This window comes from Acartia tonsa, chromosome 10 (genome assembly GCF_053477335.1).
Source record: "Acartia tonsa isolate MP-2025a chromosome 10, ASM5347733v1, whole genome shotgun sequence".
Lineage (NCBI taxonomy): Eukaryota > Metazoa > Arthropoda > Copepoda > Calanoida > Acartiidae > Acartia > Acartia tonsa.
The window spans coordinates 1,393,497-1,421,270 of NC_137269.1; the positions used below are offsets into that span (position 1 = coordinate 1,393,497).

Genomic DNA, 27,774 nt, shown 5'->3' on the forward strand with positions numbered 1-27,774 from the left:
GTAGTAATGAAAATGAGTGCAAAAAAGTTAATGGTGAATTATAATTTTATGTTTTAATTTTAGTTGAATGTAGTGTTTATTAAGATCTTTTAAATGGCTAGACCGAGCTAATCTAGAAATCCTAGTATTAGTTATTCCTGGACATGTAAAAGACGAGTAATAGGTCTACCGATGGTTTCCCTCAAAGTTTCTAGTCGTGCACATAAATCCCCCCTATCTTATTTTGAAATAAATTGGAAATAAGCGAGGGGGTAGTTTTTAGTATAATTATGTTTTAGGTAGGTTATGTTATATTAGGTACAGGGTATAGGTCCCATAGGAGTGGAGAAAGAAAAAAACTAACCATCCCCATTAATTTCAATTTATTTTAAAAACAATTGTAGGCTTTTGACTCTGCTTGCTAGGCACTTTTAGGGAAAGCACCGGTTAACTCAATACCCTGTTATAAATAGCAATTAAGATTTATACATGTCTAAATTTTGTCTATTAAAATCTCGCCAAGTATAAGAAATTTTCAGGGGATCTTCAAAGTGATCCCCCCTAAATCTATGGGCATAGCCAAAAGTTAAAAAGACAGGATAGATAAAAAACTCTTGAAGTGATATAAAAAAGAGTACAATATTGGCAATTAAAAGTCATTCAAGTTATAAAGTGTATTGTCAAATAAGTGTGTCTCGGTTGGGTGTTCTACAAATTGGAACATTCTCATTTTTAAAGGCGAGGCTTTTCTATAATTAGGGTCGGTCCGACCGTCCGTCTGTCCGTCCGTCCATCCTTTTATTAATTTAGGCATGTTAGAATTATCCTATCGATTTCAAACTCTGCATGGTAATTCCAGGTTGATTTTTTACTTTTATCAACAACAAATTTTTATGTGATCTAATTATCCGATTGATCTGATATTTGGTATATTGATTCCTGAGACAACAAAGTACAATATTATATGAGAAGCAACTCTATAATCAAGTCCTAAAAATGTAAGTTTGTCCATAAACATTATCCTGTATCAAGCAGTTTTTCAACAAATTTACTTACAATTTTGCTTCGACTCTTATACATTTATATTCTGATTATTCAGTTCTGACACTATACAAGTGTTAATGTCCTACCGTTTAAGTGCTTCGCTTTTATCGATGTTGTCATCCTTGTTTATAAAAATTTTAAATAAAAGGAATGATAATGAAGAAAATGTAAAATGGATATTTTTTTGCCAGTATGGCTTCGAAACCGATTAATATCCGCTGGGTTAAAACCGGTTCTCAGCCACACTGAAAAATCATGTGTCGTGTCGTATTATAATGGGAAAAAAATAAAAGAAATGGTTATAATCTTATTACTGTACATTTTATATCCGCGGAATGCTGTTTATAATACGATGCGATAAATAACTAATTTAAATGGCAATGTTTCTGATAAGGATTTATATAATCAATCGCAAAACTACGCCCTGCAATTACAAACTTTCTTGTTGATCGATTGGTGTAGCCGTTTGTCAGATCTTATTTGGCAAACATATATACATTTACTTTAGACTATAGACATGTTTTTTTTTTAATTCGTTTAAATTTTTTAGACATCTTTTACAAATGTATGTGTGTAATTTTTTGGCAAATGACGGCGGCTGTTAATGAAATAGTGCAAATATTTCTATACATTCTGTACATTCTAATTCATTAAGAAATGCGTTTGAAAAGCGAGTCTTTCCAAAATTGCACTTTTAAAGTTAAATTCTTTTTGACGAGCTTTGATTGATCTTTCTAGTCTATAAGTTAAAAAATAGTATTTATTAAATTTTCTTTATTCTATATAATCATCTTATTCATCTGATTTTTTGAATACTGATTCCTGTTACAACAAGGTAAAATGTTACAAGCAAAGCACCTCTAAAATGAAGTCCTAAAAATGTGGGTATGTCCTTAAACAGTATACTGTATTTTAGCAGTTTTGCATTAAATTTACTTACAATTTTGTTCAGACTCATACACATGTATTCTGCTTATTTAATTCTGACACTCTTAAAGTGTTAATGTTCGTTTGTCATACAGTTATAGAGCTTAGCTTTTATAGATGTTGTTATTCTTGTTTTATAAAAATTTTAGTTTTCTTTCAGATTTTACTTTAATAACTTAACAACACCAATAAAATTTTAATTAATAATAATAATAAAAAAGATGTGTGTGAAAAAATAAAAAAATGTTGCTACCATCCTAAAAACTGTTAATTAATAGAGTGATTAATGTGAAAAAGTGACGGAAATTGTGGTGGGGAAAAAAACAATTTTTCATGATGGTACTACAAGTGTCAATACTCCGCACAGTGCAAAGTTTTTTAATTCTACTTCCAGGTGACAAAAAATCCTTTCCAGTGTGGCTTCGTAACCGATTAATATCCGCCGGATTAAAACCGGTTCTCAGTCATACTGAAAAATTATGTATAGCCTAGTATTACATAGAATTTTACTCGAATATTAGAATAAAAAATATAAAATTCATACCAGTTTTGTTAGCCTGGGTATTCGGCCCATTTTGGGCTTAATAAAACTGGTTCTAATGTTATAAATTTTCATTTTAATCACCGCGGAAGGCTGTCTATAATACGATGCAATAAATAAGAATTCTACGTTTTGTGTAATTGATACATTAAAATGTAAAATCGTCCTATCGATTTTAAACTTTGAATGATGGTTCCTGTAACAATTAGGTACAATTTAGGAAGCGCAGCAAATCTATAAACGGTACCAGAAAGTCCGTACGTCCATTTAAAACATGCTGTTTTTCCTTTTTTAGAACAAATTTTTGTATGTTATGATTATCCTATTCTTCTGAGTTTTGGAATACTGATTCCTATTACAACAAGGTACATTGTTATGAGCAAAGTATCTCTATAATCAATTCCTAAAAATGTAAGAATGTCCTTAAACAGTATCCTGTTTTTACGCAGTTTTGCATTAATAGCTATGATTGTAAAATCGTCCTAGACATTTCGAACTTGGCATGCTAATTCCTATAACAATTTGGTTCAATTTAGAAAACGTATAGCATATCTATAATCATAATCAAAAAACAAATGATTGTATTTTTAATTTAATATAATTGTAATATTAATTTTTTTTAAATGTTATAAATAAATCATCTCTATAATCAATTATAAGTATGTCCATATTAATTTCAGCATCTCGTATTCGGCAGATATAAATTGACTAAATATTATTAAATTCTTCAAGCGCTGACACTCTGAATTTCTTAATATTTGTTTGTCAGACCTTATAATTTGTTAGGCTTCGCTTATATTTATGTTTTCATCCTTGTTTACTTAAGATTTGAATGTTAAATTGAATAAGATTAAAAGGTGAATCCGAAAGTTTACTATGCGGAAAACCGCTGTAAAAATCTTTTATTGCACTTTCTTATTTTATACTCAAGGGAGTACAGCTACTAATATTTTATTATATAATGCAGTAAGGAATTTTTCTCTGAAGCTTAAGATCCCAATAACCACTAAACTGATTGGGTTCTCTGTTTTAGGTAGGCTTCATACAGGTCCTGTGATGATTTTAGGCTATTATATTTTTTAGATTTAGGTCTTGGGATGGTTTTATACTATTTTTCAAGCCATTTTCAGGCCCTTCAAATACAGAGCCCCTAGATGCTAGGGATGTAGCTGCTTTATAGCAGCCAAAAACTTAGATATAAAAAAATGCTAAAACCATATTTGGACTGATCAGATGTAAAGTTTCCCCAAAAAGTAATTGGAAATATTTTAACGTAAAAAAAAGGGAAAACCAGGCCAATAATGTGACAAGGAAGGGAAGGGGGTGAGAGGGGGGCGGGAAGGGTAAATTTAGGGAAGCTAAGAAAAGTTATCTAAATGTATACATAAAACAAGGATGACAACATCCATAAAAGCGAAGCACTGAAACGGTAGGACAAACGGACATTAACACTTAGTAAAGTTTAGGAACTGAATAATCAGAATATAAATAAATAAGAGTCGAAGCAAATTTGTTGAAAAACTGAATAATGTTTATGGACATACTTTCATTTTTAGGACTTGATTATAGAGTTGCTTCGGCTTATAGTATTTTACTTTGTTGTCCAAGGAATCAGTATACCAAAAATCAGACCAATCGGATAATTAGATCACATAAAAATTTGTTGTTAAAAAAGTATAAAAAAAAATCAACATGTTTAAAATGGACTTACGGACATTTTGGTAATGATTATAGAGTTGCTACGCTTTCTAAATCGTACCTAATTACTACAGGAATCACCATGCTAATTTTGAAATCGATAGGACAATTCTAACATGCCTAAATTAACGAAAAAGCTATCCGTTACGGATTTTAAAAATGTGTACCACCCTTGGATAATCTAAAGACGGACAGATTTAAATATATAGTAGCTTCGCTACTAAAATTGTAATACTAAATCTTAATCATATTTTTTTAATACTTTCAATCGTATCATTCTTGTTTTATGATCTCCAATAGTGCATTAACAATGGGGCCTAGCATTAGCCAGAGTAAAAAGTGACATTTAATGTTAATTAAAAAAAATTTAAAATAAAAAATATTTGGGTTTTTTGTAAAATTATATCAAAGTAAAACTTATTTTTTTATAAGATTGGCATCTGAAATCTAATAACCCTGAAGCATCTACTCTTTTCTTATTTAGGCTTATAGGAGCCTTCTCGAAGGTCCAAGTATGGTTTAAAGCCATTTCATTTTAAACACAATTCATTATGCTATTTTCTTCCCCATCCCTTCCCCTTTGATGCTACTTAATATAAAAAGCTACTATACAACAACTAATATAATATTGTATACTAGCGGCTACGCCCCTAGAGGACTCTAGTGGCACTTTGAATGCTTCTTTTTATTTCAAATATGTAATTATAGAAATAATTGGTTTATGTTTCGTTGAAGTCTCTTTTTTTGGAAGAGTAATTTTTTTCTAGGGGCGATTTCTCTTAGGATGGTGGTGGTACCCTCCCCCAAAATAATTATAAACTTTTCCGGGACCTATGAGAAGCTACCCTGTTTAGGAGAACCCGATCGGTTCAGTGGTTAGCAAGATCCTTCGGTACAAACATACAAACACACAGACACACATCCTGTTACTTTAGTATAAGGATATAATATTTGTTGATGGTTATATAATACTTGGAAATTCCGAAGTATTCTTGCATTCCCTGATAAAATGTTTCTTCCGGCTGGCTAATATAACGAATTCCCTCCCCTCCTCCTCTATGAATTTACCCCTTTCCCTCCCATGAACATGGAGGACCGTATCAACCAATAACTGGGAGCTATATTAGCAACCTTAACCGAAGTAAAAAAAGGATCATGGAAAGAAAACGAAGTTGCGGGTTTAGTCGTATTTTCACAGTAGCTTTTCTCTTATTTCTAGCCCCTGCAGGGCATATTTTCTAACCCTGCGGGGCAATCATTAGCATTTCCTTAACCTAACCTAAGCTAAAACAACCTTTCAAAAGCTACTGAAAGAGAAAATACTATGAAACCCGTTTTCTTTCCATAACCCAAAAAAAACCTGTCACAATATCCACACACTAGCGGCTACGCCCCCTAGAGGCCTCTAGTGGCACTTTAAATGTTTTTGTTTGTTGAAGTTAATTTTTTATGTACGATACCTCTTTATTTGACGTTGAAGTCTCCCAGTTTTAAAAAATTTCGACTTTTTTGTCATTTCTCTTGGGAGGGTGGTGGTACCCTCCCCCAATATAGTTATAAACCTTCCCAGGACTTATGAGAAGCTACCCTGTTAAGGAGAACCCGATCGGTTCAGCGGTTAGCGAGATCCTTCGGTAAAAACACACAGACAAACACACAAACACAGAGACATCCTGTTACTTTAGTATAGGGATATATTATATCCATTTATATATTTCAGTTGTTCAGAGTCAATATTATCCAGTGAATGAGCTTGAAGGCGTCACTATTCTACATCATGGATCTCAATACAATAAAAAAGGAAAAATGTATGTTTTAACTTAAATGATTGAAGGTGGATTAAGTTGATAACTTTGAAAGCTGTTTAAAAAGTCAAATATATAATTAAGTCATTCGCACACATACAGTTTTAGATAGTAAAAGAAAAAGTTAAGAATAGTTATTTCTCGTATCGTATTATAAACGGCTTTCCGCGGATATAGAATGTACAATTATAAGATTAAAACTAGTTTTTTAGCCCCGAGGTGCCGGAGGCACCGGCTAAAAAAACTGGTTTTAATCTTATGATTGTACATTTCTATATTCGTAGAAAACTGGATATAATACGATGCTAGACATAGTTTTTTCGTATGGATGAGAACCGGTTCCTATCCACCGGATTCGAATGAATACGAGAAAAAAAATTCGAGGTAATTTTTTCTCTGGATTGATTTCTATTTGGAGAGTTTAGATTTTTAGCGACATACACACATACAGATTGACATCCCTTTACTTTTATAAAGGAATTAAAACACACTTTTTAGATGATTCAGATGGTTTTAAGTTGGATTTAGCTGAGAGCCGGTACATTTGTCATATCATTATGTATATTCATAACAGAGAATCTATAACTATAACTTCAAAGTTTCTGACACCCTTTCTTTATTATTCTCTCTATCTCTTTATTCGTCTATCCATCTATCTGTCTGTCTCTCTCTCTCTCTCTCTTTATCTCTCTCTCTCTCTTTCTCTCTCTCTCTCTCTCTCTCTCTCTCTCTCTCTCTCTCTCTCTCTCTCTCTCTCTCTCTCTCTCTCTCTCTCTCTCTCTCTTTCTCTCTCTTTATCTCCCTCTTTATCTTTGAATTTGTCTCTATTTTATTTCTCTCTCTGTCTATCTACCTATTTAGATCTATCTATCTATATATATCAGTAATATATCAGCAAACTATATAGCAGCTTCGCTTAGATAGATAAACAACTTAATGAAATGAATAATGTATGAATTAAAATCGTGCTAAACTATAATTGAAAAGTATATAAGTGCAAAACTTTCAATTCTCATTAAAGATTTCATTACTTATATACTTGTTATTTTGGTAGATGTATTAATGAACTGTTTTATATATTACTAGAGGCTACGCCCCAGGAGGCCTCTACGGGCACTTGAGGAGGGAAATGTCGAATTTGATAACCCAACTTATTTCGATTTATCTTGGGAATGTGGTGGTACCCTCCCCCAAAATAGTTATAAACCTTCCCGGGACCTATGAGAAGCTATCATGTAAAGGAGAACCCGATCGGTTCAGCGGTTAGCGAGATCCTTCGGTACAAACATACACACAGACAAACATCCTGTTACTTTATTATAAGGATTTTTACAAACACAATAATCAATTCGTGAATTAAAAAACTTTTGGTTCTTTTGCTAAAATTAATCTATAATGATTGGTTCTAACTTGCAGTCTGCAGAGTTAAAAAGGGTAATTTTGTTTATCATCATTGAGATGTATATCAATATATCGTCCATTGTCTTATCCCTCAAAATCCCATAAACTTGATTATAATTATTATAAATGATAAATATAAATCCTAATTAAAACGCTCAAGTCATCATATAGATGATGTAACAAAAATATCTCTCAAAAATAAGATTTAATCCTTAATTAATTAAAAGGTTAATCCTACGATTTCTCTTCTTTTAAAATCTGTAAAATTATTATTTAGCGTATGAAACTGGGCAATAGAGCTAAAGAAAGGTGGGTAAATCGACTCCGACTTTCAATTTTAAGCAGAAACTGTTAAATAAGGAAGGGGATAAAGTGTTTTAAAAATCAGCCATGTGACGTCATAAAAATGAGAGATGATCCATCTGTCTTTTAGGGGTTTTCTTTCCCACTTCTCCTCTCATCTCCGCTCCCTCATTTTTTTAACCAAATTCCCAAAGTCCTCAAATTCCCAAAAATAATTTTATTTTGCACGCATTTTTAAAATAATCTATTTTATTAGACCACTCCTTGGATATTTGCCCAGATCTGCAGAGCATGAATTATAAATAATTTTTCAGATAATCGGTCACATTTAAAATTTTCAGTACTTTGTTTATTTTTTACTAATCGATATATTTTTACTTGAATGTTGCACCAGATTTTCATGTACTCTGATAATGTGATGCTTGCATCTGGCTAAAATAATGGTATTCCCCCCCCCCCCCTTTCCATCACTTTTACCCAATCCCCCCCCTCCTTCTGGATGAACGAACTAACCAATAAATGAGGTTCATATTTGCAAGCTATTTTGAAGTTAGAATGTAGTAAAAAAGTTAAGGTTGGGTGTGTTAATTCAATGACCCCCCTAAAAAAAACATATGCTTTACTAGAGTATTACAGACATAACGTCGAATCGAGTTACAGATTATTGAAGTCTAATGGTTAGCGGAATCGTCACAAAAAAATCATCAGTCTTTCATTAAATGCAGCCGAGTAAATTATATTTCCCTTTTAGGACGGATTAAGTAAGGAAGATGATTAAAGTCCCTCCACAGATTATGACGTCGTACAATAGAATAGCCAATGAGAGGCCAGTATACACTGTAATTGACCAATGGTAAAATTTATGCTGGCCTCTCATATCATTTTATTTATTTTATCGTATGACGTCATAATCTGTGGAGGGACTATAATTATCTTCTTAAGTGATAGAGTGGCAGCATAATTGTCCCTAAAAATTAGAATGCTTATTTAAATGGACGATTTCCTTTCTATTGCCTTATTAAAATGATTATTTATGGTTAGGTTAGGTAAAGGCTAGAAAACCCCGCTACCCTTAAGATTAGGGCTCTTCACAGGGGCTAGAAATAAGTGAAGAAAGTCGCTCAAAAATCTATCATAATAAAAGTGAGGGATGAGTAGAGGAGGAGTGGGAAAAAAATCCCTTAAAAAAGAGATGGATAATCCCTCATTTTTATGATGTAACATGCTGATTTTTTGAGCGACTTTCTTTACTCACAAAAAGATGATTAATCATGTAAAAGAAAATCTGGCTCCACAGCTCTGCATAACAAGATTAGATAAGACATCGATGTAATCAGGGAGGGAGAGGACAATGGCCTGTTAATTAAACTAGAACCAAAATATATATAATAACATTTTCTTATTCGTTGTTTTAATAACTTTAGGGATTTTTATTGTATTTTGATTGGTTGGTTCAATAAGTGTCCAAACGCTTCAACCACTAATTGTTATCTACAGAATGGGTTATTCTTTATCATTATTTGGGTATGTAAATCAATTTATCTGCCATTGTCTTATCCCCTTAGCTGCCTGTATGTTATAGATATTACATCATGTATCAAGTAAAGTACACAGATAAAGATTATTATGAATAGAACCCACAAATAAGACAATCGTACAAACATGCATTAAAGAAATTATTGTAGAGATGCTTTTTAAAAGCGAAGCTTTTCTATAATTTTGCATGGTGATTCCTATAGTAGTTAGGTACGATTTAGAAAGCGTAGCATTACCAGAATGTCCGTACGTCCATTTTAAACATGTTGATTTTTAACTTTTTTAACAACAAATTTTTATGTGATCTAATAATCCGATTGATCTGATTTTTATATTGGTATACTGATTCCTGGGACAACAAAGTACAATATTATAAGCAAAGCAACTCTATAATCAAGTCCTAAAAATGAAAGTATGTCCATAAACATTATTCTGTATCAAACAGTTTTTTAACAATTTTACTTACAATTTTGCTTCGACATTTATACATTTATATTCTGATTATTCAGTTCTGACACTATACAAGTGTTAGTGTCCGTTTGTTCTACCGTATCAGTGCTTCGCTTTTATGGATGTTGTTATTCTTGTTTTCTATAACATTTTGTGTTAATATTCGTAGGGATTAATAATAAAAGACCATCAGATTAAAATTAAAGTATGAAGTTTTAATTAAGATTATACAGCTTTTTTCGCATTCTAAATTAGATAAAGCTATTCGTTCGGATAGAGAGAGACACGGTAATAACTTTTTGTAGAGAAACTTTGCTTTGAAATGGCTAAGTTTTTGTCAGAAAAGTGATTGGTTCGAAATTCGGCTTTAACTACACCATATCCAAAGGCAATAAAATATCTCGTACTGCTACTATGTCAGACAAGTGACAGTGATTAAATAAATTAGGTGGGATGAAAATCAAATAAACAGAAATAACTTATTACATTACACATTTATGACAATTTTGTAAAAGAACCTGCAATAAAAGGGTTGGTTGTCGAAAATGGATGACTGCTTTGTGATTTTTCAATCCAGAAAGTTAAGGTTTTTCAGCCAACAAATGATAGAATTCTTAATTTTTTGTTTTGTATAATATTAATACGTGTCTTCGGATGCATGAAACAAAATATTATCAATGAATAGATTTGATTACAGGTTAATGTTTTGGAATTAAATCATACAACACAATCAAGATACTGATTCATCATTTACAAGAGTTAACAAAGATAATGATATCCAAAAAGCGCAACTCTCAGCAACTCTGTAATCGTTACCAGAAAGTCCGTACGTACATTTGAAACATGACGATTTTTACTTTTTTGGTAACAAATTTTTGCATGATAAAATTATCCGATTCATTTGATATTTGGTATACTGATTCGTACAGGTTATACAGGTATAAGCGAAGCATCTCTATAATTAACTACTAAAAATATAAGTATGTCCTTTAACAGTATCATGTATTTTAGCATTTGCAATAAATTTACTTACAATTATGTTTAAACTTATGCATTAATTTTCTTTTTATTCAGTTCTGACACACTACAAGTGTTAATGTTTGTTTGTCCTACCATTTCAGAGTTTCGCTTTTATGGATGTTGTCATCCTTGTTTAAATGTTGATAATATTCATATCAAATTATTCATGCTCAACTAACTTTTATCAATTCTCAATATTATATTCATTTTTTTCTTGAATTTTGATATATCCTTGTTTGTTATTTCCCCAGGGAGGGAGGGGACATTGGAATGTAAATCACACTGGTACCTAAAGTTGTACAAACTCACCCTCTCTTTCATTCAAAACTATGGGTTCTTAACTTCTTTTTTTAATTTGTGAAGTATATTCTTACCCACCTATTATATTAATCCCTTAATGACAACGCCTCTTAAGGGGCGTTTCATCGTATTTTCACAGTAGCTTTTGATAGGTTAATTTAGGATAGGCTGGGTTATGTTAGTTTAGTGTATTGCCCCGCAGGTTTTGGACCCCCTCGCAGGGGCTAAAAATAGGAGAAAATCTACTGTGAAAATACGACGAAACGCCCCTTAAGAGTCATTTGGACATTACCCTGTTAATCTATGTAAGAAGTAATTTTGTTTATGATCATTGGGGATTTGTATCAATTTATAATCCATCGTCTTATCCCTTAAGATCCCTGGTTTTCATAAGTACAACTCTTCCTTATGAAAGGGAAACTCTTATTATTTGATTTTTTGTATTCATCCGCTTCCGCATATTTTTTCACAAAATTACTCTACAAAAAAAACTCGGGAATAGTTCCATTCGTGGCAACGCCTCTTATGGGTTTAGTCGTATTTCTAAAATGGCTTTTATATGTTATTTTAGGTTAGGTTAGGTTATATTGGGTTAAGTGATTGCCCCACAGGGTTAGCCAATTGGCCCAGCAGTGTTAGAGCCCTACGCAGGGGCTAGAAATAGGAGAAAACCTACTGTGAAAAATACGAAGAATCGCCCCTTAAGGTGCGATGCCACGAATGGGACTATACCTAAAAATTGTATTATAATTTTACAATGACTCTTAAAGGATAAGACATTAGACGATAAATTGATGATTAACCCCCAATTAGAATAAACAAAATCACCCTTTCTGTAAATTAAAGCTATTCGTTAAAAAGTTATACACTGTTATTTTTTACCAACCAATCAAGATTTCATAATAGTACCCAAAGTTTTTAAACAAATTGTATCGCCGCGATTTTACTAGAGGTCTTTTACATCCAGTCAAACCGCTGATCAAATGCCGCGCACTATCGGAGGTACATTTAGAGGAAATGTCGTCTTTTTTGATTCAATGGAGTAAGGTTTTAAAAACATAGGAGATTTTCACAAAGAGCACGACAAACAACCCAAGGAATGCTTCCTTTCCGATACACCAATGAAATAGAGAATGTGTTCAATGGACTTTTGCATAACCTGATATTTGTGACCGACAGACAGGCGTAAAGACGGACAAACGCATGGACAACTCTATTTCAAGAAAAGCTACGGCATATGAATATAAATAATTGGTTTTGAGTTCTCTTTAAATTTCTTGAAATTTATTGATGTTGCATTGTTTTGTGATTAAGCGACATATATTGAATACGTTTTTATGATGTTTCAAGCCAATATCAATTTAGGTTGGTAACATGGACTTTATTTATTGGTCTTTTAGTATGAGTGGAGGGGATGGGGTAGATGGGCTGGATGGGGGTTTTCATTTTTTTAGCAAGCTTCAATTTCTTTAATACAGTACATAAAATTCTATCTACCCATCTCATTGTCTCTTATCCCCTGACTATCTCTCTCTATCTCTCTCTCTCTCTCTCTCTCTCTCTCTCTCTCTCTCTCTCTCTCTCTCTCTCTCTCTCTCTCTCTCTCTCTATCTATCTATCTATCTATCTATCTATCTATCTATCTATATATATATCTATCTATCTATGTATCTATCTATCTATCTATCTATCTATCTAACTATCTATCTACCTATCTACCTATCTACCTATCTATCTATCTATCTATCTATCTATCTATCTATCTATCTATCTATCTATCTATCTATCTATATCTATCTATCTATCATTCACTATCTATCTAATTTTCCTTTTTAGTTCATGTTTTATTTTGTAATGATCTGCAGTGAATGATGTCATAGGTTAAATGTTAAATAATAAGGATGTCTCAACTCATCAAAATTGCATTGCAGTAAAAAAAAACATAAAAATATTGCCATAAAATAATATCTTGTAATAGAAAAAATACTCCTCCACACGCACAAAAATTTTCTTTTTAAACAAAAATGACAAGTGGAGGGTTGATATCCCTTTTCCTATCTCTTGGGCAATTCCCTTAAGTACCTCTAGGGGCAAATCTGTTAGTATCCTATGAAGTAGTTTTTACTTATTTGTCCGTTGCCGAGCCCTGCTTACGAGAATAATAAACTCATATCCTTTGATATTAAATCTATTCTTGCTGACTTCCTAAGTCATTTCCACTTAGAAATAACACCAATTTTTTGATAAGTAAATTTTTTAGAACGATAAAATCATTGTTTGCACACGAGAAAAACAAAAGTAAGAGTTGCGAGAGGGCGGTGTGGGGATGTGTTAACCCCCTCTATAATTTATCTTAAGTGTCTAAACCACCCTATATTCTTCTTAAAGGACAGTTTAAACCCCGGTCCACGGGCTGACAAAATTAAAAGTGTTTAAGTGTTCATTGATGCCTCCAGTGGCGTAGCCACTAGTAAAATGTTATCATGAAAAGAGAACAAAGTAGCGGGTTAGGTCGTATTTTCACAATAGCTAGAAATAGGAGAAAATTTACTGTGAAAATACGACGAAACTCGCTACTTCGTTTTTTTTCTCCATCATCTGTAAAATGATATGACAAATACTGAAATATGAAGGCTAAAGGAGCAGTTTGACCACAGTGGATCCCATATAGCTCCTGTCAAAGTGGGACCATACAGGCCGGTGCTGACAGTTTTAACAATATAATTAAAAATGACGTCATACAATACAAATGACCAATGATAGGCCAGTATACATTGACATTGACAATAATATATTAAATAGGAGACAGCGTTTAGTGTCCAATAAAAAAATGACATCAAATGACCATTGATAGGCCAGTATACATTGTAATTAACCTATGGTAAATTGTACACTGGCCTATCTTTGGTAATTTTTATTGGACACTATACGCTGTTTCATTAAATAAACTTCTAGTTACTTTGATATTTAATTATTGAAAATAATATTTCCAATGGCTTCGAAACTAATTGATATCCGCTGGATTAGAACCGGTTCCCAGCCATATTAAAAAATCATGGATAGAACCGTAATACAGACAATTTTTTACGAATATAAAACAAAAATCATAAGATTAAAGACCCAGGCTAAAATCTTATAACCTCAATTAAAATTAATTGAGTATTGAAAGCTACTCTAAAACTCGAAATGTCTATCCGTCCATATGAAGGAATGGAGAAAATTCTCAGTTGCTATTCAAAACAGACAACTTTAATTTTTGGTGAAGATTTCTTGGACTAATGAGCATCCATTATATAATTTGTTCAGTCCGTATTTCTGTCAATCTAGAAAAGACATATAGGAATAATTATATGTAAAAGTTTCGTGATTTTCTATATTTTATCATCTTCTTTTTTTTCAACTTATCTTCTTTTGATCACTGAACATCTGCTTTGTAACTCACTTTAATTGTCCGTTTGTCACTCCATGTTTTTGTGCTTCGTTGATGCATCATGATGTAAACAGCAAAATAAACGTGTAACACCTTTAGTTTTTCCTAATATTTGATTAGAAGTTTTTACTTTTAAAAAATGGAAATTGTCAACACTGGATCTATTTCTGCTCATAAAGACCTTGGAGGTAAGGATTTTTTCTTACTATTTAGTAGAGCAGATACCCTATAACTTATGGGTGTCCTTATGTCCGTTTGTATATGTTAATAATCCCCTCTTTAAATTTATTCGAGGGCTTTCTTATTAAATATCAATTTAGGCTTATTTTTGTTGGATTCGGTTATTTTAACATTAGATTACCCTTGGGTTTTTTATTCCTACTTATCAAATTATTTTTCTTTTTGAATTAATTTCCTTTAAATTGCAAAGAATTTAAAAATATTTCAACAATACATACATGAATTAAATTGATTTAATACAATTCTTAAAATCAAATAAATTATTTTCTAAGTAAAATAAAATAAAACACATAAATCAGTCTACTAGTGTATATTGTATAGTTAGTAACGTACCTACCCTATATCTTCAGGCATAAGCCATGGCCAATATATTGATGTACATCCCAATGATGATACACAAAATTACCCCTTCTTTAGATTAAAATTAGTGGTTGAAACGTTTGAACACTCAATTTAATAAACTTACCAATCTAAGTTCACTGATTTAAGCCCTTTTAGGTTTTTTATGCCTTCTCAAAAAACTAAGCTATATCTCCCAATCCCAATGACCTTGTGTCGACTCTCAATTGGATCTTTGAAAATCAATCAATGGTGTCGGGAATATTAACACAGTCAAATAGCAGAAACAATTTACTAGCAGACGAAAATAGTCATTGGAAAAGAGAGGGAGTTAGTTATCTGTATATACGTCTATACTATAGATCTTTTGTCAGTATATCGGGTATAGTCCCTTTCGTGGCAAGGCACCTTAAGGGGCGATTCTTCGTATTTTTAACAGTAGCCTTTCTCCTATTTCTAGCCACTGCGGGGGATCTAACCTTGCGGGGCAAATTGCCTAACCCTTTGGGGCAATCACCTAACCCAAAATAAACTAACCTAACCTATAAAAAGCCATTTCAAAAATGCGACGAATCGCCCCTTAAGGGGCGTTGCCACGAAAGGGACTATTCCCAGTATATATCTATATTGATTATGGTTTTATGTTCAATTTCTTGTGGATTGTGATATCCTTGTTTAATAATTTAATTCAAACTAACATGAATTTCAATATTTGCATTTTAATCTAACAATCAATTAAACTTTTGTTTTCAAAAGTGTATTTTTTCTATAATTAAGGTCGGTCCGTCTGTACGTAACGTATAGCGCTTATCGTCAATTTGGGCATAATATAATAGTCCTAATGATTTCAAACTTTGAATGGTGATTCCTTTAACATGGACATTTAATGGACATTTTCATTCTTGTTTGTTTAGCAGAATAAAACCAACTGCAATAACAAATTCTTTTAATTGTAAAGCTATTTTATAAGATTACTGTGTTTTGCTTATTTTGTTAAAAGGTATGATTTATAATGAAAACCTCTAAAAAAAGATGGATAATCCCTCATTTTTATGACGTCATATGGCTGATTTTTGAGTCACTTTGGGCTTTGTCATTTTGGATGTTGTCATCCTTCTTGTTGACTGAATATAATTATAATACAAAATTGTTTTTATTATTATTTCAGTTTCCCTCCTGAACACCTGACCAAGAAGATATCTGTTGGGGGTAAAGATTATGGAAATGGCTACGAACCTGCCCACCCTGGCTATCATACAAATATCATTATTGATCCTTATGCTAAGGTATAAATTTATTTTCACATATGTCTCCTAATCCGATTAATTTCCGCTGGATTTAAACCGGTTCTGAGCTAAACTGAAATATTAATTATTGTATCGTATTATTGACAATTTTCGTTGGCCCATGCTTTCGGCCTATCAGAGCCAATAAAACAGGAGATTATTCTATAGTTTTCATTTTTATGTTTTCGAAAGACTGTTTGAAATATTATGCGGTACATTCTACATGTCCGTACGTCTGTCCGTTCATCTGTCCGTACATCTGTCCGTTCATCTGTCCGTACGTCTGTCCTTCATCTATCCGTACGTCTGTCCGCTCATCTGTCCGTACGTCTGTCCGTTCATCTGTCCGTACGTCTGTCCGCAAAGGCTAGATTTTATTGTAAACTAAGAAATGTTTAACCCATTCTTTGACACTCATTAATTTGCTAATCTGTAAGCTTATGTTGAAATTTTTTATATTTATCTGAAGAGATAAGATTTTTTTTCAAATAGAAACATTAAAGAAAATGATTGAGTAAAAAGGATATTAGTAAAAATAAGGGATGGTAATCCGTCAAATTTTTGGACCGGATACGGATTCTTACAAGAATCTGTATAAAAAAAAATGGCGGATTCCCGCGGATTCCGGATTCTTATTTTTGGTGGATTCCGGATTTGGATTCCGGATTCTAGCAATATTTTAAACAGCTTTTTTTAAATTAAAAAATTAAGTGCTACATATGTCCTAAAAATTAATGTTCTTAGTGTTCTCTATAATTTATTTCCGATAATCGAACCAGATTTTAAAAGATTTTATATATAATGATGATAATCTTTGCCTTAAAAAAGGGGGAGTTGAAAGAAAAAACTCAAGACGCTAATTTGAGCCTACCAATTAAGAATCCGAATCTGCTATTAAAAAACGGATTCCGGATTCGGATTCCAAAACTGACCAAAAATTGGGCGGATTCCGAATTTCGGATCCTGGATTCGGATACGGATTGCCATCCCTAATAAAAATCCATACAGACAACCAACCCTTTGATTGTACACGCTTTGTTTGATAGTACTAAATGTGCATTGTAATGAGTCACGCCTATTTATGGACAGTAGCAAGGACATCCAAGGGGGGGGGGATAATCGGTGGAATACCCCCGCCCCCCCCCCCAATTTTTTTTTAATTTACACCCCTTACCCCAAAAATAAAAAAGCTTGGACAGGCCTCTATAATATAAAGATTACCCCCCCCCCCCCCATAAAAAAACGGACATAGAGAGGGAGGATAAGATTCATAGAATGCATTTTGTATGTTAAAAATTAAAGTACCTATTTGACTTGCGGATCCAAAGCTTAGTGTCATGCCTAATTAACTTTCCTTTAACACTATTAAATTAGTGTCCAATATACAAATTAAAGAAAAATAACATTTAAAACAGGGAGCTAAAGGGATAAGACAATGGCCTATAAATTGATGTATATCTCCAATGATGATACCTAAAATTATAAAATTTTCAAAATTGAAAAAAAATATTTCTATAAGGATATTACCCTTTTTTCTGTAAAAAAAAGAAACATGAAATACATAGTGATTGTTTTTTCAAATTTCCCAATTAAAATATTTAATACTAAAGTTGAGAGTCAGTTTAAAGTCTTCTAGCGGCTACGCCCCTTAGAGGCCTCTAGGGGCATATTAAGTAGGGGAGGGGGAAGTCCAACACCGCCCCTTTTCATTTTTAGTTCAAAAAAGAAAATGTAAATAAAATTCTCGTGGGGGTGACTTTTTTCTCCCATGAGGGCTTGGTGGTCGCACCCTACCCATAATAGTTAACAACCTTTCCAGGACCTTTGCTGTAAAGGAGAGCCATATCGGTCCTGTGGTTAGCAAGATCTTTCGGTTCAAACAGACACATAGAGAGACTGACATCCTGTTACTTTTATAGAAGAATACTGTATGAAATACAGGAGTCGAAATGTAATATTTTATTTACAGAATAGTTATTGCATAATGCTATTTATATTAGAGAAATTTGCAGTTTTTCAGTAACATCATTATTAAATTATCATTAAGTCCTAATTATACACATTTAAATCTTTATTATTATTATGACTGATAATATATCAAGCCAATGAAGAAAATCATTGTCATAATAATTTTGTGTTAATTTTATTTTATGGTAATTATATGATTAGTAATTTTTATTTATAATAGTAATCATTATAATCAAAATTGCCTCTTATGCTTTAAGCGTCTGCAGCCCTAGAGGCCTCTAGGGACACTTTAGAGAATGTGGGGTAGGGTAGGTTGACCCTTCACTTTTAATATTAGTTGGAGAGGTGGTTATTTTTTCTATGAGTAATTTTTCTTGGGAAGTTAGAGATAACCTCCCCAAAAACAGTCATAAACCTTCCCTGGACCTTTATTATAAGAATCTTTATTATGAAGGAGAGCCATATCGGTTAAGCGGTTATCGAGATTTTTAGCTACAGACAAAAAAAGCTTACTACTTTATATAATAGGAGATAAATAGAAATAGAATTACTAGTATTTTTAGTTATAGGAAGGATAGCTATTGGTTTTTCTAACAAATTAATTTTTTATATTGTCAACTTTAAAATCACGCAACCTTTACCTGATTAAAATTAAGTTTTGAGATTTTCCCTACTGTTTGAGCATTTAAAATAATCAGGAGATTTACACCTCTTTTTATTTTCCATTTATGGTGTTGCAATGATATTTGTGTATTTAGAAATGATGTTAATGTGCCAAACGCTATAAAATTTACTATCCTTGTAGTAAAGATTTCAATAATCTTAAATACATATATTCAAAGAATTAAATACATATGTAAGCCTCAGGAAAGCCTAACACCTAGGCTAGGCTAAGAAAATTTTATACTATTTGGTGTAATATCTTTAAGGCTTCCTAGTTATGTACATTAATTACATTAATTTTAAAAACTTAATGGATATAGCAAAATTAAATTTTCCTGTTTTTTTCCCAAGAAGGAGCTTTAGAGGATTTTAAAATATTTCTGGCACATAACTGCATGATTCTATCTTTATAAAAAAAACTTAAATTAAATAATATCTTTCAAATCCCAAAACATCCAAAAAGTATCCTCTTTTGCAGGAAGGAAAGGGACAATGTACTGTTTTAATCTCCAAAGTTTTATAATAACGTTTTCTTATTCGTTGGACTAACAATTTTGGGGACTTTTATTGAATTTTGATTTGTTGGTTCATTAATCTGAGTCTTTACCACTAACTGTAATCCACAAATGTAATTTTGTGTATCATCATTGGGGATGAAGTACATCAATTTATCAGTCATTGTCTTAACCCTTTAGATCTCTATTCCTTTGGATTTAAACTAGCGGCTTCGCCCCTAGACTCTAGGTTACCCAGATCTTAAGCTTCAGATGGACGGACGGACGGACAGACATCATTCTATTTTGTAGAACGATGTCTGTCTGTCTGTCCATCTGTCTGTCCGTCTGAAGCTTAAGATCTCGGTAACCGATGACCTGAATGGGCTCTACTCTTCAGGGAATATACCTACTGGTCCTGTGGTATTTTAAGCTATTTTCTTGGAGATGGGACACCCCCCCCCCAAAAAAAAAAAAAAATTATTAAAAGATTGAAAAGAAAGCGTTATGGATAACCCATAAAATTATGGGGCGAAGCCGCTAGTAGATTTATAAAGTTGTTGTGTTTAAGGAATCAAGTATAGTACAAATAAGAACAGAGGATCTTTCTACAGGGCTCACTGTTGGAGAAACTAGCTGGTCAGGTAAATAGATAGATAAATAGATATATGGGCAGATGGTCAGGTAAATAGATATATAAATAGATAGATCGTCAGGTGAATAGATAGATGGAAAGATGGTCAGGTAAATAGATAGATAAATAGATAGATGGACAGATGGTCAGGTAAATAGATAGATAAATAGATAGATGGACAGATAGATAGTTGGATAGATAGATGGACAAATGGTCAGGTGAATAGGTAGATAAATAGAAAGATGGACAGATGGTCAGGTAAATAGATTGTAAGGTATCAGCTATCTGATTTACTCGGCTGCCTATAAGATAGTAGCATATGTGAGAATTACCCTTACCAACGAACATCTAGTATATAACTCACTAGTTCCATCAGACTCCTTTAGACTTGAGAAATGTATCTTCCCAGTTGTCATTAAATATAGATAGCTGTGTTTCACTTCACTGTGAAGATTCTTCTGACAGATAAGAATTTATTAAGAGGTTAGTTACTTTGTTTGTCATTCTGTCATCTGTTGTTAATGAGCTTGATGGATTTAAGAGCTTCACTACTCATGGATGTTGTAGAACTGGAATGAGTTACCGTACTAACTCCTGCATATAAAAGAAGCTGTGTTTAGTGCCCTAGGAAAAAAGATGTCACAGCTTTTGGACTACTTATTCTATTGACGTCATAGTAGAGGGAAAGAGAAAGGGAAGGGGGAAAGAAACCCACTAGAAAAGAGATGGAGTATAGGGTATTTCAAGAATAGATAGGCTAAATGCAGTGATCTCTATCCCCATTTTGCTAGGGCACAATAGACAGCTATAATATAGAATACCTACATATAAAATAGACCTGAGGTGGATTCTTTGTTTAATTTTAGAATATTTTTAATGTGATTTTGGTGGATTTTTCACGAAAACAATTTTGCCCCACTAAGCGATTAGTGGGGCAATTTTTTTAAAGAATCCATCTCTGATTTCAATATAACAATATCTATCTATCGTAGGTCCAGGAACCCTTACACTATCAGCACTTTCATCATTAATAGGTATGATTTAGAATAGCTTGATTTATGACTGGCAATATCCAAATATCCAATAGGGCTTAGATAATAAATCTTTTTTATTAAATTTTCATTTGTTTGTACAAATGAGCATATTTCTTACTGACAATATACAAATCATTCAGCATCCAATTAAGGTAAGACACAAAACTTTGGGAACTTTTAATAGATCTTGATTGGTTTGTACGAACTAGCAGATTTCTTACTGACAATATACAGTGTGTTTTTTTTATGAGAACTTTTTTGAAAGCAATTTTACCCCACTTATAGTTATCAGAATTTAATGATTAATGGCTTATTTTCTTCGTTTTTTAATGCAATTAATAAAACATTAAAAAAATATTACAGTTTTTGTTTAAAAAGTACAGTAAAATGTAAAATTCAAAACTTAGGTGTCAACATCTAAAAATGGTTTTAGCGCATTTTTCTTATGTTCAAATCTTCTACTTTTTGAAAGAATGGCTGCAAAACGCTTCAAAATTGAGATCTAGAGCTAAAAATTGATACAGATACTATTGGGGACATGTACTAAAATATATCAAAGTTTGCAGGTCATATCTTAATCAGGGAGGGAGTACTGGCCCCCCAAAGTCGATTACTGAAAATCCAATTTTTTTCTTGCAAAGGGTAAAAGATTTGAGCATAAGAAAAATGCGCTAAAACCATTTTGATGTTGTCACCTAAGTTTTGAATTTTAGATTTTACTGTACTTTTTAATTAAAAACTGAAATATTTTTTTAATGTTCTATAAATTGCATTAAAAAATGAAGAAAATAAGCCATTAATCATTAAATTCTGATAACTATAGGTGGGGTAAAATTGCTTTCAAAAAAGTTCTCATAAAAAAAACACTGTACAAATCTTCCAGCATCAAGTTAAGCTGAGATAATAAAACATTTTATTAATTGATGGTTGGGTTGTACAAACAACATTTTGACTGAAATTAGCAAATTTTTCAACACCCAGTCGAGCTACAATAATAATAGTTTGGGGACTTTTTTAAAATTTTGATTGAGTTGAACAAACTACAAATTTCCCAGCATCCAGTTTAGCTAAGACAATAAAACTTTGGGGACTTTTATTAAATATGTTTGGGTTACATAAACAAGCATAGTCCAAGCTTTGACTAAAAATAATCCTATTTTACAGAAGCAGCTACTCTTTAGTTTACCATTTTATCCATCTTTGTACATAGTTTATTATCTGGTTGATTTGATAACTGTTCATTTGTGTTTTAAGTAAGAGATCATGAATGACAAGTTTTGTATAATTATATTGAATACTATTATTTATGAATTAGGCTTTATTTTTAAAAATGTAGTGGGCATTTTATGAAAAAGGCGTTTTTTGAGATAGGCGTTTTCTGAGATGGGCGTTTTCTGAGATAGGCATTTTTTGAGATGACCCAGTTTGTTTTAATAATTGGGGGCGAAAATTAATTGTCTTAACCCTTAAGATGCCTGCATGGTATAGATTATAAAATTTTATTATAATAGGAGGAGCAGGGGTTTTATTAAGCAACCCACCCGACACCCATAAAGTAACAAGAGATGGGAGAAACCTGAATTATGACCAACCAACCGAGTACCTTCAATCTGCACCCTCTACCTTTGTAAAACACACCCGAGCTCCGCACACTTACACCCCAGCTCCTACAAAGTACAACCCAAAGAAATACTCCCCAACACCTGTGTATAACTCTGTAAAATTTACCACCCACCGACAGGTTTCTGCACCGCTGGAATATTCTACACATTTTGTTCCTCGTCCTGCAGGCCAGTACCAACCAAGGCCAGTTACATTTGGGCATGGATTGCATTCTAAGGTAAAATTTTCAATTTATAAGCAATATCTTTAGCTCATCCAGGTAAACACAGCCCATATAGTTGGTCATTTCATTCCAACCTATTTCTAAACCATTTAAAACTTACTTCTAGCCCCTGCGAGGGGCCATATCTTTATGGGGTATTGTCCCTGCTGGGCTCTAAACATTAATGAACCTAACCTAAACTAGGTGTAATAAATATACATATTTTTTGATGTTAGTTTTTGGTCCAGATTAATGTTTAACCCAAATCATGATTGGTTGAATAAAATTGGACATGGATAGTTTTAACCAAATGGTCAACCAAAGATTTTAATCTTACAAATTGAAACTTTGTGTATCAGTCTAAAATTAAATTACAGTCAAATATTTATTAACGAGCTCACCCATAGACGTGTATATCCTATATAGATCTTAAAGCAATGAAGCAGGCCGTTTTGGAAATGTTAAAAATTGTAAGATTCTGTATAGTAAAAGTCGTTGTAAATATAGGTATTAAATGACTATTAACGTACTTGACTATAATGTAAAGGATCCTGAAGGTACTGAAGATGCAGATGCTGAATGGGTGACAGTTCCTACACAACATGAGCAAGTAGATGCTGCTGAATGGTTGACTGGCACTGCCACACATCATCAACTTGCTAAACATTCTGATTATCAACCACATGAATCATTAAGAGTATGTATTTTAACTGGTTATTATTAGCACGCTACCCCTATCTGTTTTTTTTAGAGGCCCTTACCCTGCGCATCCTATAAATGGTTTGAATTACCCTGTGGGGCTCGGCTACCCATCACCCAATATGACCTAAATTGACTTAAACTTATAAACAAACAAAAAGAAAACCACCCTCTTTATTTGAAACTTATTTTTTTTATATATTTCACATATCTTCGGTGTTAATAAATGGTATAAGTTGTACATATTATCCACATATATATTATATATTTCCCGCCGTTTTTTGTGTCTTTACAGACATACAGACAGACAAAGTAAGGGACATTACACTTTAAAGAATAATTTAGTAATCCTTCTATTCAATGACAATTTTAAATCTCCCAAATGGGTTTTAATTGGTTCTGATATGCCTTGTGGCGTCATAAAATGAGGGATTATCCATCTCTTTATTTTATGGGTTCTATTTCTTACTTCTCCTCTCATCTCCTTCATTTTTTATGACGTCACATGGCTGATTTTTTAGATACTTTGTCGAGCTACTTAATTTTGATATATTTTAGGTATTGGGGAAGGCGTGTCAGACAGATTATGAATGTTCTCCTGCACTTAACTCAGTTTGTGGATATAATAGTCTTTGTAAGGTTAGAAATATAAGGCAAGGTAGTTGTGTATGGTGTGTTCGACGCAGCAATCAAGGAAAAATATTTTGACTTTCCCTTTAGGATTTTTTGACACCTACATTAAACCAAAATGAAGGTGGGTGTATTACAGATGACATGAGGGGTGTATTTACATTGTGGGGGGAAGGGGAGAATTGTATACAACCAATTAGGTCCTAGTGACATATGGTTATGTCCACTCTTCTCCAAAAGAGTAGCAACCATCTCGGTTCAATGCTCCACCTGCGAAAATTGGCTCCACGTCAAATGCTCCGTTTTAAAACATCTAAAGAAAGGAGAAATTTTACACACTGGACTGGACCATGCTGTGCCCCCTCATCACCCCTAACACCCCCGCAACGAGCCCCCCTGCGCGAAGCCCACAAACACCTCCCTTCAATATAAGAGTGTTGTGACTTTTTTACATGACGCCCCATTGGTTGTATCAGGTTATGTAAACTCAGGCCAAGGAAGGTGACTATTACTTGATAGGAGTTATTCTCTATACATTTTCACACAAGAATATACAAAAATTTTAAACCCTAAAAGATACTTTTTTGTGGTCTAACTGTATTTGTTTTAGGTCACAAATTCAGCTGGATGCTATCAGGAATCATTTTAAAAAATGTTCTATGAAAAAAATAAAAAAAATGTAATAAATATGAACATAATTAAACGTAGAATTTTTTCACCAATTTCACAACATATACAAAACACTAAAAAAGATAGGTTAGGTTAAGTTCGCTATGTTGAGGGTTATTTTAGCTCCTTGCAGTTGTTAGGCTTCCGCAAGGTTTGAGCCCTACAAGGTATAGAAGTTTATTCACGTGTGGTTGAAATCATCTCAAATTAAAGGCAAACCATTTATAAAATGCAGTCAGTAATATCTTTTTTATTCATCTAAAACTTAGATTCAAAAAGTTCTATAACAAAGTTATACTTTCTTAAATTAAAATTAAATGAATGACTCCAGTATACCTGTCAATGTCCACCAAACATGGAGCCAATAACCAACAGATATAATCCTTCTAATACAAGTAATAGGTTGGTATTTTATCATTTACGTGCAGCTACGCCCTCTAGAGGCCTCTAGGGGCACTTTAGAAGGGGGTGTTGAATTTGATAATCAATTTTTACTTTAGATTTAAAAAGAAAAAGGAAAAAAATATTTTGGGGAGGGTGATTTTTTTCTAGGGGCGAGTACTCTTGGGAGGGTGGTGGTACACTCCCCCAAAATAGTTATAAACCTTCCCAAAACCTATAAGAAACTACCCTGTAAAAGAGAGCCTGGTCCGTTCAGCGGTTAGCGAGATACTTCGGTACAAACACTCAAACACAGAGACAGACAGATATCCTGTTACTTTAGGATAAGGATTCTCAGCAAATAAAATTCCCCTTTACGATGTGCATCTACGGTGTAATTTACTTAGTCCGTCGGTCTGTCAGTCATGCAAAAAACTGTAAAATGTGTGAGAAAGGTTTCGTTATAATTGATTTTAACAAATGATTTTCTATCTTTGTATTGTTTATATTCCAATCCATGATTTTTTGTGCCTCTCTACCTATGGATGTTGTCATCCTTGTTTTCTTCTACAACCTTGAATAAGGACTTTAGATATTAACTATATAGCGGATATGCTCCCTTAGGTCTCTAGGGGTACTTGAGGTGATGATGGCTTGAACTCTATATTGTTTTATTTTAGTCTCAATAAGAAAATTGAGGAGGTGGGGGGGGGGGGGGGGGGTAGAAATACCGTATCTTAAAATAGCTATAAACCTTCCAAGGACCTTCTAAATGAGTAGCTACACTGTAGAGGAGAACCGTATTGTTTCATTGGTTAGCGAGATAATTCGCTACAGACAAAAGCACCTTTCTACTTTATATTATAGGATATTTAGCTTCTCTCTGTGTTTTTAGAAGTAATCAAAAGTCGTCTTATTGATATGGGAATGTCAGCTCTGAACTTATTTAAATCAAAATTCAAAGATATTTATTTTTCAGGCATTCAAGATCATTAAGATATCACCAAGAATGCAGACAAATCAGAAAATAAAATTAATCTGACTGAATGTTTATATTTGCATATATCCATATTTAATTATTTCTATATTTCATAAATATCCTTATATTTATTTTACTTTAATTTAACTCAACGTTTTTTTAATGTCTTTTTTCTATTTATTTTTTAAATTAACACATACTTCATATATCATTTGAAATGTTTGAAAAATCATAACATGAAACAATATTTATATATCATTGGTTGAAGAATTGTATTATTAATTTGTGGCATTTGCTTATTATTTATAATATTCATATAATAAATATTATTGTTTAACATCAGTTTGTATGCTTAATGGATAATTCAAATTCAACACATAATATTTTAGACTTTTAACCTTTGAATTTAAATTTAATTATGATGTAATTAAATGGATCTTTCTCATAAATTTTTTATTAAGATTTTATGATATTTTACTTCAGTTTTCAGCTTTCTCTTCTTTATACAGAAGAAAAAAAAGTGTTATTAGCTTTCTCTCCTTTAGTACTGTAATATTTGTGTGTTACATCAGACTAAAGGGCATAGCCTGTTAAATAATAGGAGTGATTTTTTTCACTTATATGACAAAATTAAACTTTGATTTTTTAACTTCTAAATGTTTATTCAAAGATCATAATTTTTTTTTTTACAAAAACAGGCCCATTTGGTTTTTTTTTAGAAATAGTTAGGTTTATAATGATTAATATATAATGTAAAAAAAAATTTAAAATAAAACTTGAATTTGAGGAAAGATAAGAAAACAAATTTATACAAATAATGAGCTATAATAATCTCATTTAAACAATGATTATAGTAAAATAAAATGAAAAGACAATCTAGAAAAATCTGGAACGTTTTGTTTATACTGCAATAAAGGCCACATTTTGGAAATAAATGGGCATTTATGTGGGCCTCAGAATTACGTTCATTTATCAAGTTCCTTTATGTACCTTTTGGCTTTTCTAAAAGACTGACCAACTTTTTTAAAATGCCAACAGTTTTTGTACATTAAAGCTTCACTTTACATTAAAATTATTTTTTCACAAACTAGAATAGAAAAATTAAAACATATTGCCAAAAAGTATAGAAATTAAAAGAAAGAAAATTTTTGGAAAAAGTTGGCAATCCTGTTTTAGAATCTCGGGGATTTCTGCTGCTGTTTGTGTGTAAAAGAAAGAGAGGCTATCAGTATCATTCTATGAGAGTTTACTTTCCGCGGAGTATGAATCAGTAGACAGAGCGACGCCATAGTGAGTGTGTGCCTTAAGCCTCAAGGCATAGTTTAACTCTACTACTGCCTTACAGTTCAGTATAAATGAAATTTGTACACTGTGATCCTTTGCACAAAAGGAGCATCTATAATTATAAATTTTAAAATAAATAATTTGGTTATATTATTATAATTAAATAAAAAAATATGTTTTTTAAACAAAAATGCATCTCTCCTTAAATGTCTCCT

General features: G+C 32.4%; 1 protein-coding gene and 1 long non-coding RNA gene across 2 annotated transcripts; both read left to right on the forward strand.

The window, feature by feature from the left end:
• The first annotated feature begins 2,097 nt into the window (after positions 1 to 2,097).
• Positions 2,098 to 13,829, forward strand: LOC145330696 (uncharacterized). The gene is made up of 4 exons (XR_013883552.1): positions 2,098 to 2,344; positions 5,910 to 5,988; positions 6,491 to 6,532; positions 13,638 to 13,829. It is a non-coding gene; the product is annotated as an uncharacterized LOC145330696 (long non-coding RNA).
• A 2,025-nt stretch (positions 13,830 to 15,854) lies between these two features.
• Positions 15,855 to 26,606, forward strand: LOC145330375 (uncharacterized). Its single transcript, XM_080175013.1, has 10 exons — positions 15,855 to 15,874; positions 16,182 to 16,299; positions 19,996 to 20,068; positions 21,051 to 21,092; positions 22,604 to 22,932; positions 23,465 to 23,614; positions 24,175 to 24,255; positions 24,857 to 24,880; positions 25,244 to 25,317; positions 26,276 to 26,606. The coding sequence occupies exons 1-10, from the start codon at positions 15,855 to 15,857 to the stop codon at positions 26,325 to 26,327; spliced, it is 963 nt and encodes a 320-aa protein (XP_080031139.1). The 3' UTR covers positions 26,328 to 26,606.
• The last annotated feature ends 1,168 nt before the right edge of the window (positions 26,607 to 27,774 follow it).

Excerpts from the sequence above, each read along its gene's own strand:
- LOC145330375 (XM_080175013.1), top strand. The coding sequence starts at position 15,855 with ATGATTTCAAACTTTGAATG. Across the intron at positions 15,875-16,181 it reads ATGATTTCAAACTTTGAATG|TTTCCCTCCTGAACACCTGA; the intron begins GTGATTCCTTTA and ends TTATTATTTCAG. Across the intron at positions 25,318-26,275 it reads CCTTCTAATACAAGTAATAG|GCATTCAAGATCATTAAGAT; the intron begins GTTGGTATTTTA and ends TTTATTTTTCAG.